The 15093-nt window shown below is 35.5% G+C and overlaps 1 protein-coding gene across 2 annotated transcripts; it reads left to right on the top strand.

Moving 5' to 3' along the window:
- The first annotated feature begins 9608 nt into the window (after window positions 1-9608).
- LOC123311270 lies at window positions 9609-14827 on the top strand. 2 transcript variants are annotated; one of them, XM_044895137.1, is made up of 2 exons: window positions 9609-9999; window positions 14265-14827. In XM_044895137.1, the coding sequence occupies exons 1-2, from the start codon at window positions 9652-9654 to the stop codon at window positions 14751-14753; spliced, it is 837 nt and encodes a 278-aa protein (XP_044751072.1). In that variant the 5' UTR covers window positions 9609-9651; the 3' UTR covers window positions 14754-14827. The 2 variants fall into 2 exon arrangements, with proteins under 2 accessions (XP_044751072.1, XP_044751071.1); XM_044895136.1 differs by lacking the exon at window positions 9609-9999 and adding an exon at window positions 10698-11330.
- The last annotated feature ends 266 nt before the right edge of the window (window positions 14828-15093 follow it).

The following is a 15093-nucleotide window of genomic DNA, read 5'->3' as shown; positions in this document are numbered from 1 at the left end:
CGTTGACTTGTTCGAGCATTTTTCTACACCGAAGATATGAATTTTTAGGGTGACTTTTAGCTCACTCTGTGTACCTGATGTGGTGGTATTTGTACATGCAGTGTCTTATTTCGTCCTTGAATGCTTAGCATACATTTTTTACTTACCTACAGGACCATAGGAAAAGAGTGAAAGATTCGGACAAGACCATTCAAAAATTCAATTTTTGCGTTATTATTGAAGAATCGTTTTTGTCAAGTCATTTTCCAATGAAGCCGTGGTACTAATTATTAACAGACAGGTAGTCACAACCTACTACATCTTTCTTTGATTTAACAGCAAGCCTATCCCAAGTATTTCATAACAGATGTGTGTTCCTATTAGTGGTCTACACCAGGTGCAGATTCTGTTGAACGGTTCGTTTAACCTTATTACCTTCATCCACCTGAAGATGCTTTTGTGATAGCGAAACACGTAATTCGAAAACTAGTGAAAATCGTGATGAAAAATTTGTTATTCAATTCTTCGTTATGCTAAAAAATGAATTTGATAGGTTGGTTGGTGATGAATCTTTGAAACTTGATAATGGAGTTGCAATTGAAATTAGTCGTCACTTGTAATAATGACGATAGGATGAAGCGTTACGAAATATTAGCTTTACAATGGCAGAATTATGGACCAATTAAGGAAACAAGTTGCAAATTGCTTGTAGAATCAATCTGTTGAATTTGGGCATAGATAACTTACACACTCTGTATAGTTGTCAACAATAAGTAAAACATCGCCTCTTGTATTTTTGGCTGGAACGTGAATGCCGAAGAGAGATAATTTCATTACCATGGTAATGATAACATTACCTGTAGGGAAATTATATCTTTTACTGCATTGAATCAAAAAATATTATGTGATTCAGTCAAACTATACTCCATTCACTTTTATTTTAGCACTCGGTTGGCCATGGAAATTTGGGGTTATGAAGCTTGTCAAAACATTTTTGGGTCTTAAATCAACGCTATGTTGCCCGTTCTACGTAAAAGTTTCTGTTATTACGTATTTTATCACAATGTCGAATCTCTTCGGAAAATGTGTAACGAACATTATTGAAGTTTATATAAACTGATTGAAGGCATACCAAATCCAGTTATTTGCATGGAAAATACAAGAGATCGGTATAATATCATAATATGCACTAGCTTGAGGAGAGTTAATGTTCGTTTTCTTCTTTGGCTAAAGTTTGAATACGTACATCAGTTGTAGATTTCAAAAATATTAACCCGAAGATGAAATGAATATGATGCAGTGGTTAGGAATGGGTATCTTCCGAAGGAAGCAACAGATAATTACAAGAATGTTAAATTCCTCAACAAAAATCATCTTGGATCAATATAAGTAAAAAGAATTAAAGGAAGTTTCAAGGAAAGATGAACTTCACCTTTGAACAAAAATTTCACATAAATAAACAATTAACAGGGCAACTGGCGTGTATTTGTGGCTGTTCATCTATATTGATATTATAATAATAATTAGGTATCTATTGGTACCTTAAGACATTTACAATGTATAGGACAAGTCAAATGAAAAATGGAAAAATCAATTTTCTTATTTTACGATGACATTAATTGAAAATCCTGTAGTAAACTTTTCGCATTAATTCACTCAAACATAAAATTCTCAAATGCCACTACTTTTTTGGGTCTCCCGATAGAAGGAAATTTTTTGTCTTCATCCTCTTCATTCACAATCTTTCTGATTGTGGAAATATTCAGCTGAAATATAAGTCGTTTAGATTCAGATGAAACATTATATAAATTCTCTTACATTGAATATGTTCGCTACCGTCTGACGTATTGTGGATTTTAGAATATCAGGGTATAACTATTTGAATGAGCGTACCTGAATTCTAAATAGCACTTCCTGAAACCCTGTCTCTTTTTTCAATCACTTTCTGTTATCTGTGATTTTCGTAATAAAAATTGATATCAGTTGTGACAACGGCGTTATGACATTAACGACCTTACTTCGTTCTATAGTAACAAAAACTTGAGAAAATCATTTCATGGCCAACCGACTGCTAAAATAAATGTGAATGGAGTATATATGGTTTTTCATTTTGCCTGTATCTCCGTATTTTTCGATTCAATACGGTTTCCGGTATAATTTCTTTTCACTACCCCCTAACTTAGGATATCGTTGAATTCTCTCAGCCGACTTATAACGATAATTAGAAGTAAATAAATAATCAATGAATCATCCTGAGAATCTCGTAAACAACTTTCAAGGCAGTTAATCTCATAATGCCATAATACATTCTTACGTAATGCCCTATTCCATTAATTCATCCCATATAAAGCTGGTCTTTATAAAAAAAAGCGCTATATAGTAAACCACTTGAGTTAATCCAATTCCCCGAGCAATAAATATAAATCAGATTTTTTCCTAGAACTGATGGTTTCTAATCTCCCCCCTCTGTTGCAGGAAAATAATGGATTTTTAAATATTTCATACCTGGACCGAGGTCAATAGCCCCGCAGTCGAAGCTTTCGCGGCCAGTTCCGAGAGAAACAGGTAAATTTCCTAAATCCCAAACAAATAATGACTTTTACAAGTTTCGGGCACTTCCCCCAAACTTCGGCATCGAAATATTCAGCCATGCGGAATTATGGGTTCGATAATCTGAACTCTCCGAGTATTGTGGCCCTTTTAATTGAATATTCATAGATGGGGATAATATTTGTGAAAGGGAATTATAGCCGAAATTATCATATCGATTTTATTGGTTTATCAATATGTATAAACATTCCAACTATTTCATGGTCCCAGTAGCGAAATAAGATAACTGTGTCCCTCTAGACTAGTCTAGACAAATTTTAGTTGTACTATGTCTTAGTATTCTTCTTTGTCACATAATTCTATACCTGCACCTATCTTTATAGTTTTATGTTCTTTGTATGTACATAGAATAGGTTGCATTTATGTCAAGATTCAAGTCGAAAAACTGAATATCTTTGAAACGGATGACATTTTCGAAAAACTGGTAACAGGACGCTTCTCGACTAATCTACGACTAAAAAACTAACGTTAAAAATATAGGGTGTCCCATTTCAAAAACACCTACTATCCTCTATATCTCTGAAATGGTAATGAATTTCTATGTATGATGCGTTACGAGTATCCCATAAAAAATAAAAATTACTGAAACAAATGCTTTGGAATCTCGAATATCTCGAACATAAAGCACGATATAGCGAAATATTATAAACAGTCATTTTTCAGAAACGCTCTGTAACTCGAGAACGTTTCAAGATATCTATGATCTGCTTTATGATATATAATTACATATTTCGAAAAAAATGAATCGGAGGTCCTTGAAGATTAATTAATTAATAATATAAATGACAGAAAATGCATATAAAACCCATATTTCAGGTTTAGATTATAATCAATTTCTACGAAATCACCAGAACATTCAAATTTACAATAAACAAATTAATTCAGATGCATAACATCCGCAGATAATTAAATCAACGAATGTTACGATCTAAATCGAACTAACAAACTACCATCGCTCGAAGTATTACCAGAAAATTCATTTCGTCGACAAAGAGTAGATGCTGACCATGGTTTCGGTCTTATTTGACCTCGTCAGAGCAACAAAGCTCATTGGTCAACGAAATGCTATGAATTGCCGGCTCCTTTTATTCCATGTATTTCTTATATTCAAATTCACTATTTCCCAAGTTCCCAATTCTTAATTCTATTTCGAACTTTGATTATTGCAGAGCTGATAGGGGTTAAGGTGAAGAAACCTCCGTTTTATGAGTCCAGCTCGAATATTTTCGGAAATCATATGTTTCATCTACGATAGATGCATAATGAGCAATTATTCACTGATTTTGTTTCAAGCATTCATTAATCACATCATTCAAACACCACAAACAGAGGCTATAAACAGAGGCTATGAACATAGAGATAGAAAATTCATCCACGTGAATAAAATAGCCTTCATAATAGGGTTGTTGAATAATATATCGACACATTTTTGCGAAAATGTCATAAGTCACAAAATAAGTAATTAAGGCTTACGATATTTATGCAATAATGTATCGATATGTAGCTGCTATTATTTCCTAATTCTCTACCTTTACAAAATCAGTCGATTCGAATCAATATTTATAGGAGAATAAAATGATTTTTGAACCCAATTCCATGTATATGTAGTTTTCTTTGGGGGTTCTCAAAATGTATAATAGATATGTAATTTTCTCAATACAAAGATTTATTGTGAAAAATATCAAACGAAAGTTATGGATGTTGATGACTTCTTGAATAAGCAAAAATTTTATTAGGAAATCCGTGAGAGAATAAGGCGAGATGAATAAGAACACAAAATTGGATCTGACTCTAATTCAAGAACATGTTTAGAGAATTGAGAAATTATTTGTTATTGCCTTCAATCTATACTCTATTACTCCATATTAGTCTATACCCTAGTAGGAAACCCTGAAATTTGTCTCCTATCTTTGAAGAAAAATCTCTGCCGAATCTTAAATCAACATTGGAATCGCAAAAAGCCATCATATCTGCGGCTGAAATACAGATAATTATTGATCGATATTTACTCGATTTCACTGCTTAAATTATAAAATATTGACTTAATAACATCTGGTCATAATTATAATAGTATAACAGTTCAGAAATGGGTTGTAATTATTGCCGTTTTCAATATCAACGCATGTGGTAAATGTACTTATAGCTGTAAACTGTTTTTGTATGTTTCCTACCTCATTAGGGCATAACGGTGACTTGAATATACCGTTCTTGGATATAACGGAGAAAAAGGAACCGCCTAATCTATTTAATACTGGCCCTTAGTTTTTTGGGATTTTTAAGAGGTAAGGTAAGTAACATAAGGCAGGTGTAACGGTGAACATATCTCCGATCTGGAAATTTTAAATAAACCCAGAATAGAGTTACCTACTGTTCCTATCCACAAACCAGTAAGAATGAAATTTTACGATCCAAAAATAATATAAATTTCTTCGCATTCCTTACACAAGCTCTACTGAGACATAATTTTCTCTTCATTCAATTAATTTTTGAATTTCTCATATTTTCAATATAACATTTTTTTCTATGAAATTCTTCATTCTTTCATTCTTTTTTGAAAAAAAAACAAGAATATCAACTGAGGATACTCTGGTATCTGATAAAAATATTGAATCAATATTCCCGAAATGAATAGATGGAGGATCAGCGATTCCTATCAATTGTTGAGCAGTGTATTTCGGTTGGTTGTAATGAATTTTTTGTGCGTGAATAATGCGGGTTTCATTGATTGATTGACATTGAATCTGAAATCTGACAAATAGATTGGATTATTTGATCCAAATTTCTGCAGAGTACTTGTGGATAGTTTTTGGTATTGTTATCAAAGAACAAACAAAAAAGGTTGCTCGATGTGGTGATAAATAAACGTTTCAGATTGAAGATGAAGAAGGCAGGCTCTTTCTCTTCTATTTCTACAATCCGTCTCTTTATGGCGTTAATTGTACCGGCAATAATCGCAGTCATAAACGAACGTCAAACAGTTCAACAGTTTATTTCGACACTAATTTTCGAGCAAACAATGCAGTCAGATTCTTATGGTCAGGAAATCAGTCCTTACCTTCTCGAATAAATAAAGCAGTGGCGTAGCCGATACAATAACTGTTTTCGGATTTTATTCGGAATCAAAATAGGTTTTCCGTTATACAGGGTGTTTTCAAAGGTGAGGTTTTTTTTGACAGAAGGTAGAACTCATCAAAAAAAGGCGTTTAACCAAAAATTGTCTTTAAAAAATATCCAAGATGGCTGTGATACAACCCCTAGAAGTTCGACAAAATTTCATTGAATTTTCAAGTACGGGACTGTGGAAGATGACTCCGGCATCGCAAAAACGAAACAAAATATAAACATATGACTAAACAATGAATGGTTCAGTACCAAGTTCATCGGATTAGATGCATCAGATCACTTTTGAGAGAATCATAATTGTTGTGTCGTGCAATTTAGGGTGAAAAAAATTTTTGAAATTCGAGGCAGTTTCTTGAAAGTGCTTTGTTAGTTATGGTGAAAAAGTGCTATGATGTTTCCCCATTTCATCCCATTATTACGACGATTTTTGGAATGTTCGAACAAGAAGATTGTGATGCCCATTGTGAAAAAATTCATGAAAAATTTAGACAAATTTTATTGGTGAGATTCTATTCTATTTATTACACTTGTGTCCTAAGTATCTTCTGTCAGTTGGTATCGAAATAAGCCATTTCATAAAATCGTGTAAGTCATTAAAATAATGAGAACAATTCGGCAATCCTAAGTTTCCATTTTAATAATCACGTAAATATCGAACGAGCCAATATCCTAAACGTAAACACATGATCGAATCAAGAGATAAGTTTTTTCCTACCGCTTTGCGATAATTCGGCTAACAAATGGTCTAGGGTCGTATTAGGATCTATTTCAGTAATCATTTTTAATTTTTTTTTTCAAATTGGTCATTTTGAAAGTTTTGTATAGGTGATTTTTGGTGAAACGCTTCATTTTGAACAGTTCTACCTTCCGCTGAAAAAAAAAGCCTCACCTCTAAGTACACCCTGTATTTTCAAATCGCTCTGTACCTCAAATTCAGATCAGAAACGTGATCGTATTTCTAGATAAGTGGTTGATTTTACAAAAAAATGGAACAGTAAGGTTGCCATCAGTTCTTAGCAGAACCGGCAATGTTTCTGAGTTTTAATTCAATTGGACTTTTTCAGATACGTCGAGTTAAATATCATTTCAAAGTTATTTTCAGTAATTTCACTTCGAGCTGAAAGTGTATTTGTACACCTTCTTTGATAACAACTGAGTTATCTGCAATTCAATCTATACTAAAATGAGGTTTGTGAGTTTGTATGCGTTTTTATAGGTAGTCTGAGTACCTCTATATTATTTTAAGAATTCTTTCACCAGTACAAAGCTACATTATTCCAAAATGAGAATATTTCGACTCTCAGCGTGATTAACAATCAATCATGAAGACCCTGTATATTTTCTCTGTAAATTCGACTCTACGGTTACCCAGTTTGGCTACGCCAGTGTATAATTGTCTGAGAAACACCTGTAGCGATGGTTCTCTCTCCTTTTCCCTTGAAGCTCTTTCTTATGGCTTTGTGAAACTTTACTCGAGGGAAGTTATATTGTGGCAAGGGCGTACTTAGAAGGCTACAATCGCCCATTAAAGGACAAATTTCTTTTTATGTCGGAATACTTCTGCCCTCATTACTGAGACGAGTTCTCTTTCCCTGTTCTTGATTACTTCCTTTGATTGTTTTGCTCGAAAATCTCAAATGAATTGTTTAATGAACAACGTACGTTGTTCACATTTCTAAAAATGATTTGGATTGAAAAAATCTTTTCGCTCACTTTGAAAGGAACTGTGTTTTCAAAAAAAAATTTTAAGTTTGATTGGAAGCGTGTATATTTTAAATTTGCTAATTAATCATTTTTATTCGTGTGTAATCGAGAAGTGCACATTTCAATGATTTTCTCTTCGCTTTGTATTTCTCTTTGATGAGATCAAACGATTTTAAGAAATTAAAATTAGAAATTTAGAGTTTTATCCAATGACAATGCCCGCTGACCCTTCGGGATGCTACAGGCACAGGAGCAAATAGTCAAATAATTCAATGTTAGCATTGAATGTGTTTTCACGTTTACTCTCACGGTACTTTGTCCCTAAAACCTGAAACTGTTCGTAAAAAAACATTTTTCAACTGTTTTGATGAGAAGCCAGCCTCATAACACTTTGTCGAAAGGCAACTCAACGTCTTCGAGATGCTACAGGTACTTCAATTTCCCCAAGCTCCCAAGCAAGTAGGAAGAAGTCTGTACGTGAAGTTAACCTAACATCGAGACGCTTGTAAATAAGGATTCCACTCGCTCGTGAACACAAGCGTTAAATATTAGAGAGAGCATAATGCATGGGCAAGGTATTCTGGGGAGAAGATTGGCGACCACATGGGTTGAATAGTTCCTGGTTTAACCCACAGGTGGCTTCACAAATGCAAAATCCATATGATTTTTGGAAGTATGTATCAAGCTTCAAATGATACGTGACGAAATTTCATATCATTTCAATTATTCCTTTTCAAGTTACATCTCTTGGAGTGACGCTACTTATGAGATTTTCGAAACTATGGAGAAAAATTTCGTGTGTTGATTGAACATTGCTTTTTGATAGGAACAAATACTACCGTCTAAGCGAAAACATGGAAAATCAACCAGCATCGACTAGTATGTAGACTAATATAGGGTTTAAACGTGGTCTTACAACTTACAACCACAGCAAAATATGTTACTTATAGTACTCTCAGGCATATATTGATAAGTTAACAACGTAGTAGTCACAATCCCACCAGGTTATTACTGCTAGAGAAAACCAAAAACTTCCACATCCAGCATTACCTCCAAGATTCCCTGACTTAAATTCAATAGAGAACGCTTGAGGCTAATTGCAAAGAGCCCTTGATGCCGAAATGCTTCAATAGAGAAGAGATCATTTGCCACAATTTTACCAATAAAATGAGGAAGGTTTTCACGATAACTTGGTAGAAAGCATGCATTTACTGATGCACGTGCCATGGCTTTGTTTTGAGGGAGGACAAAAGTATGAGATTTTAAATTTTCAGAATGTCAGTATTTCGTTTAATTTAATACTTCTTCAAATATTGTATTTATGCCACCGTGACATTTCTTCGAAATACATAGATATCTCTGATCTGAAAAACTGAACGTTTACATATTTCAAAAGGAAATTGGGTTTTTTCGAAGATAAATATATCCCTTATAGTCCGAGAGCTGGCGACGAAAATCGGCAATAGTTTTGTAATGGCTCATAATTAAATATGAGTTAGTGTTGGTGATGTACATGAGTCAGCACCCACTCTCAAGGTCAGGTAAAGGAACATCTGGCGGCGACGCTCTTTGATTTATGTAAAATTACAATATCCGTATTTTGGGTGACTGCTGACTGTCTCTGTTCTATTGATATGTGGTCTGACTATTTTATTCTCAAATAATACATGATATTTGAGCAATAAATGCATTTTCAGCCATTACAAATCTCTTGAAACGACATCGTTAAAGCAGCAACTTATGTGGGGTACTAACCCACCTCGTTTTACTAAGATGAGGTCTGACTACTTTCTCAAGTTTTCTGTTCTATAAACTAGTTGAATGACAATTTGCAATCATTACAAAAACTTGTAGAGTATGTTGTAATTTTATATATATACCTACATCAAAGCGCGTTTGCCGCTAGGTGTTCCAATACCTGACCTTGAGTGTGGGTGCTGACTAATGTACACCCTCAATACTAAATCATATTTAATTATGAGCTATTACAAAACGCCGATTTTCGTCGCCAGCTCTCGGACTATTATTTTTTCCGCTTCCATTTCTCCTGCTGCTGCCGCTGCTAGTTTCGCATGCTCCCTTCAATTTTAAAAGCATTGGCAGGCGGCAGTGGCAGGAGTAGCAGCAGCTAGCAGCGATACAGTTTACTGCTGCCCGTTCCGTCGCACAGAGATCGCGAGTGGAAACTGAAAACGTTGAACAGTTCATTTGCGACTTGCGTTTAGGTTTAGGAATATGGCTGAATGGAGCAACGAAAAAGTGCTCAAGTATTTGGAATTATACGAGGCCGAAAGAATACTATGGGACCCGATGAATAAAAATCACAAAATAAAGCATAAAATTCACGCTGCCTGGAAGAGGATCAGCGAAAATCTGGGAAACATCCCTATTGGAGAGCTTAAATCGAAGAAAAAATCGCTAATGGCAACATTCCGGCCACTGTTAAAAAAGAAAATGGCGTCGATGGAATCTGGAGCTGATGCTGAAGACGTGTTGCAACCCGTCTGGTTTGCTTTTGAGGCAATGGAAAGATTTTTGGGTACAGTTTATGGTATGGAAGACGCAATGAACACCGAGGTCGAGGTAGGTGAATCAGGAAATAAATGCTTTATTCCTTGAACTTTTATATTTGTTAAATATCATGAACTCTTCAAATAGGTAGAGCGGTACCTAGAGGTCGTCTGACAACAGGTGATATTGTCCTTAAGAGAAATTTATTGCACGGGACTTTCTCGTAAGGGTATAAAGTCTACCAGAATTTAGGGTGTTCCGGAACACTTGAACGATAAGTAGAAGTTACGAATATTACAATATTTTCCACTTTCGTCGAAAAGATGGCAGCACTTAACGAACGTCTTTTTTCAATTTCACCAGGATACGAATTGTAGCCAATGGCGAGACTTTTCGAGGAATTTTTTCATGTGGAAATTCATAGAAGAGATATTTGCACCTCGGAAAGTTAATAACATGAATGAATATTTGTTCTTCAATGAAATTTTTTTTTTCGTTTGACGAATGAAGAAATTTCTGACTTTCCGAGGTGGCCAACTGATTGAATTGAATTATAATGAAAACCCCATATAAATTAGTGATTACTGACGTAAGATATTCATTTTCTATATTTGAACTGACCACTAAAACGGTGTAGACTCTTCTTAAAGCACAGATTTCTTGAGAAATTACGTAATGAAATTCAGCTCAATGTTATTATTGGTACCCATTGAATTTCTGAGTTCAATGTTGGTACATTGGTTCTATGGGTTTTATGATGCAGGCCAAGCGCGAGGCGTTTTGTCGGGACTTTCAGGTAGCCAGCATCGAGAAAGACCCATAAAAATCCCCATGGGTGGCCGACGAGCCCCAAATTTCGTCTTTCCCGACTCGACAACTCGGGACTTCTCGTACTCGGGTACCGATTCCAAGATCCCAGATGGCAAAGGCGGCCGGCATTTTGGTAGTGCTAGGCAGTCGACGCCAGAAATTTGAAGAAGTTGGAATTCCAGAGCAGCTACGCGAAAATGAGTACTGAATTTTTAACGGGTTTTATCGAATTATACAGGCGGAGAACTTGCCTGTGGAAGGTGAAGAGCCCGGAATATTCCAACAGGCGCCTTAAAAATAACGCCTATGAGGAACTTGTGAAATATTGCAACCGAAAATTGGTGAATGAGGTGGTGGATGTAAAGTGGGTAAAACGAAAAATTAAGACACTGCGGAATGCATTTAGGAAGGAGTACAGAAAAGTAGAGGATTCCAAACAGTCAGGTCAAGATGCAATTTACGAATCAAATTTATGGTACTTTGATCTGCTGCTCTTTACAAAAAATCAGGAAGAACCCATAGAAGGAACTGACACAATGAACGAAGAACCCATAGAAGGAATTGACACAATAAACGAAGAACAGAGTATACAGGTGAGAGTGAATTAATTTCTTATATCAACAAACTTTGAGGAAGAATTTATATTTATGTATCTAAAATATCTTCTTGCCAATGCACTTTTCCAATACCGTTGAAGTATTCCTTACTTTCTGTTCTGGGAGGGCTCTAACTAAATTCTCCAGAAAACTAGGAGTTTTCCTCCACTGACCTTTACAAACCAATTTGAATGTCCTCTCTGTCTAACGTGTATTCGTGTATATGTGTATAGGTGTTTCCGCAGGCTCTTCGTAAAAAATTATGAAGAACGCAACAACCTAATATGACCTTGTCAAGTTTTTCTGATATCAAATCAATTTTTTTGTGGAATAGTCTAAATCTTGATTCCAAGAAATGCAATCTCAACTACTCTTCGTGCTCTGGAAAGACTAATCGAATATGGGTTTGTCGTGATCCAAATTGAGGGCTGCATGAGTTTTGATGAAATTCTCAGTTAAAGCAAATGCCTCATCTCCAATGATTACATAATTCAAATTTCCGATATTTTCTTTTGAATGTGGTAAATTCAGCTCTTCACTCTTCAATTCATCATAAAATGTGGTATTTTCTATCAAATCCCCATTCGAGATTATTCCATTGATTCCAGAATTTATACAGGGTGAGTCTTTTAGACGTACATATATTTTAACAGTTGATTCTTGAGGTCGAAAGAAACACTTTTTTACTATACCATTTTTTCCGAATCGGCCTTGATAAAGAGAATAGCCATTTTGAGTTTTCGTAATGAGCTGTGCCACCCCTGGAAAAACAAAATTAGTTTCAGAATAACTACCTGAATTTGTGACACTACACATCAGTTGTTTTCAGCCGGAGTACCCAATTTTTCAAATTTCACAGATAAGTAGATATTTTTTGATTTTTGAAGATCAAATTACTCGAAAACTGCGTATTATACGAGAAAATATGAAGAATACTTTAAATTTACAAAACGTCCAAATATTCTTTATATAGAGTCCAACTTCAAGAGTTAGTTTCTTTGAATTTTTGGGATTTTCATGGTACCTAATAGTCATAATTACAACACTGGAATACGTGGGTGATATCTTGTTTTCGAAAAAGATTAATCAAATAAATCAGAAACTATATTCCGAAATTCCTTTCATTGGATAAAACCGTTTGTGAGATAGAACTAAAAATTATATTTTATTATGGTTTTTCAATAGCCTGAATCTTTTAAACCGAGCCGATTCGGAGTAAATGCTAAGGGAAAAAAGTGATTCTCTATTGAACTCAAGAATTTACTATTAAAATATTTCTACGAGTCAAAGACTCACCCTGTATATGAACTCATAATTCCCCATCAGGACAACGCAACGCTTAAGAACTCCTTGTAGTTGTAAAAATAGGAAACAGAATTTGCCGGTGTTCTAATTCGAACATGTTTTCCATCGATAGATTCACAACAATTCGGAAATTAGGGCTTCTTATTGCCGAATAGAATGCCCCGTATGTGGCCGAGCCTACAGAAGGCCGCCAGATGGGGTACTCTCCGGCACTCATCCGGCTACCTGAAAGTCCACACAAAACGCCTCGTGAGTGGCCTGCATGAAATAAATAAAAGCAGATATCACACCAAAAGTACTTTCAACGATTACACCTGATAAATTTCACAGTTGAAATCTCGTTAACTTGTAAACAAATTGTGTTTTTCTGTAAAGGGTTCAAACACATTTCTATGTAATTCAAAAGACACATCACCTTGAAACTCTTGTCTTGGTATCTTTCTCTCAGGTAACGACACACATCTTGGTAAATCTAATGCATTTTTGAAAAATACTCCCATCACTTATGCTTCCCTGGCGTAGATAGAGGAAAGAGAAGATACCGCATTGCGCAGCTACGAAGGAGAGCTCTCTGTGTCCAACATCAACTTGTTTTTGTTTACGTTTACCCCAATCCGAATCTATCTTTTTCGGCATATTTTCCACAAATTACACAAATTCCTGGCATGTCGACACCGAAATTCTTGATACTCAAGTCTTAAAACGCACGAAACACTATTACATCGAACACAAATACGATAATAAACATTCAAATATTGGGGTAAACGTAAACAAACATGGAGTAGATGCACAGTAAATGTCAACAAAAACATAGAGATGTTGGACACACTTTTCTTGTTGTTTACGTTATCTTCCCCTTCCTCTATCTACGTTCCCTGGCCACCAATATCGGAAAAAATATAATGGTCGCATTCAGCGGACGAAACAGTTGCGCAACTGTTACCAAACGCTAGCGTAAACGTTCGGTGACATATGCGCTACATTCTCAACACGTTCTGGAGCGGACGCCACTTTTGGGAGCGGATTTGATTTGTGCTAGGTAGCGGTAGCGGAAAGGAGCGAAAGTTGGACTTGAACTGAGTAGGTAGTTGTTATTTAGTGTGGAAGATGCACGAGCTTGAGTTTGTTGAGGAAAATGAAATGAAAATTGATGGAAGGTAATAAAGAAGGATGTTAAATAAGTTATAGGAAATATACTAGAGCAACAAAGTAATTCGTCAGAATTCTAGGTTATGTTTTTCACAAAAAAAAAACTGACTTAACCAGCACAAGGTTAACGAAACTTAAAAAATCCGTTTGTTTACGTCTTTCCTACAGACTTCTCAACTAATCAGCTGATAGTGACAGCTCGTTGGACTGCCTTATCCTATCTCGGCTTGCCAGCGAACGTTCAACATGTTCCCGACCGCTACCGCTACCGATGGGTAGCAGAAGCGTTTTGCGCTCCGTCCGCTGAATGCGACCATTGTTAATCGCTATCAACTATGTCTTGCGATCTATGGCTTCTACGCATCGGGGATTTTTTTTTTCGAGTCCCGATTCCATTGCTAAACACTGACATCTATGATCGAAGACTTGATGGAATCGCTGGAATAGAAATAATTAATAAATTTATTATTTTTCCAGCCTCAACAGATTGATGAAATCGCTTCGCTAACACAGGATTCAAGTGAAACGAACGAAGAAAATGAACAAGAAACAACAAATACAGAAAGACAGACAGAAAATGGCTTTGTTCCGAAAAAACGAAGAATAGATCCAGCGTTCGAGGTAGAAGCTGCTCAAAAACGGTTGACCGAGAGTTTTAAAACATTAAACGACATCATGCTGACTAAACAAGATGATTTAGAAAATGAATGCGTTCTATACACTAAACTCTTAGCTACAAAATTAAGAAGATATCCTGTGAAACAGAGGCAAAGAATTATGTATCAAATAGATGGCCTCCTTCTAGATAATCCTCCTGAATCTTGCACATCCATTGCTTCTTTCCTGCCTTCATCCCAAAATTACCCTGTCTACCCAAACCCACCTTCTCCTACCTATTCCAATTCAAGGCATTGCCAGCCCTCTCCTGACTATTCACACGATTCCAAACCTTCTCGTCATCAATAAGAGCTTATGCATCAATAAGAGAGAAAGCTGGGGGGCAGCTTTCTCCACCTCATACACCCATCATAAAGCCACCTTTAGTACACAACATTTGTTAAAGTAAATTTGTGGAAACAAATTTTCATAAATATTTAAATGATTGTTAAATAAAATAATTAGAAAATTAAATTATGAGTTTATTATTTAGGTACCTCAACTTGGTCTTTCAAAACAGTGGCGACTCGTGATCATTTGACCCGAAGAGGCTATAATTTTGATGAGCAATGGATTCACGTATTCTCAGCCAATCAATTAGGTACCTATATTTCTTCAATATAATAAAAAGTCTATGGAAGGAATTTTC

This window comes from Coccinella septempunctata, chromosome 4 (assembly GCF_907165205.1).
Source record: "Coccinella septempunctata chromosome 4, icCocSept1.1, whole genome shotgun sequence".
NCBI lineage: Eukaryota > Metazoa > Arthropoda > Insecta > Coleoptera > Coccinellidae > Coccinella > Coccinella septempunctata.
This window is presented reverse-complemented; position numbering and strand designations above follow the sequence as displayed.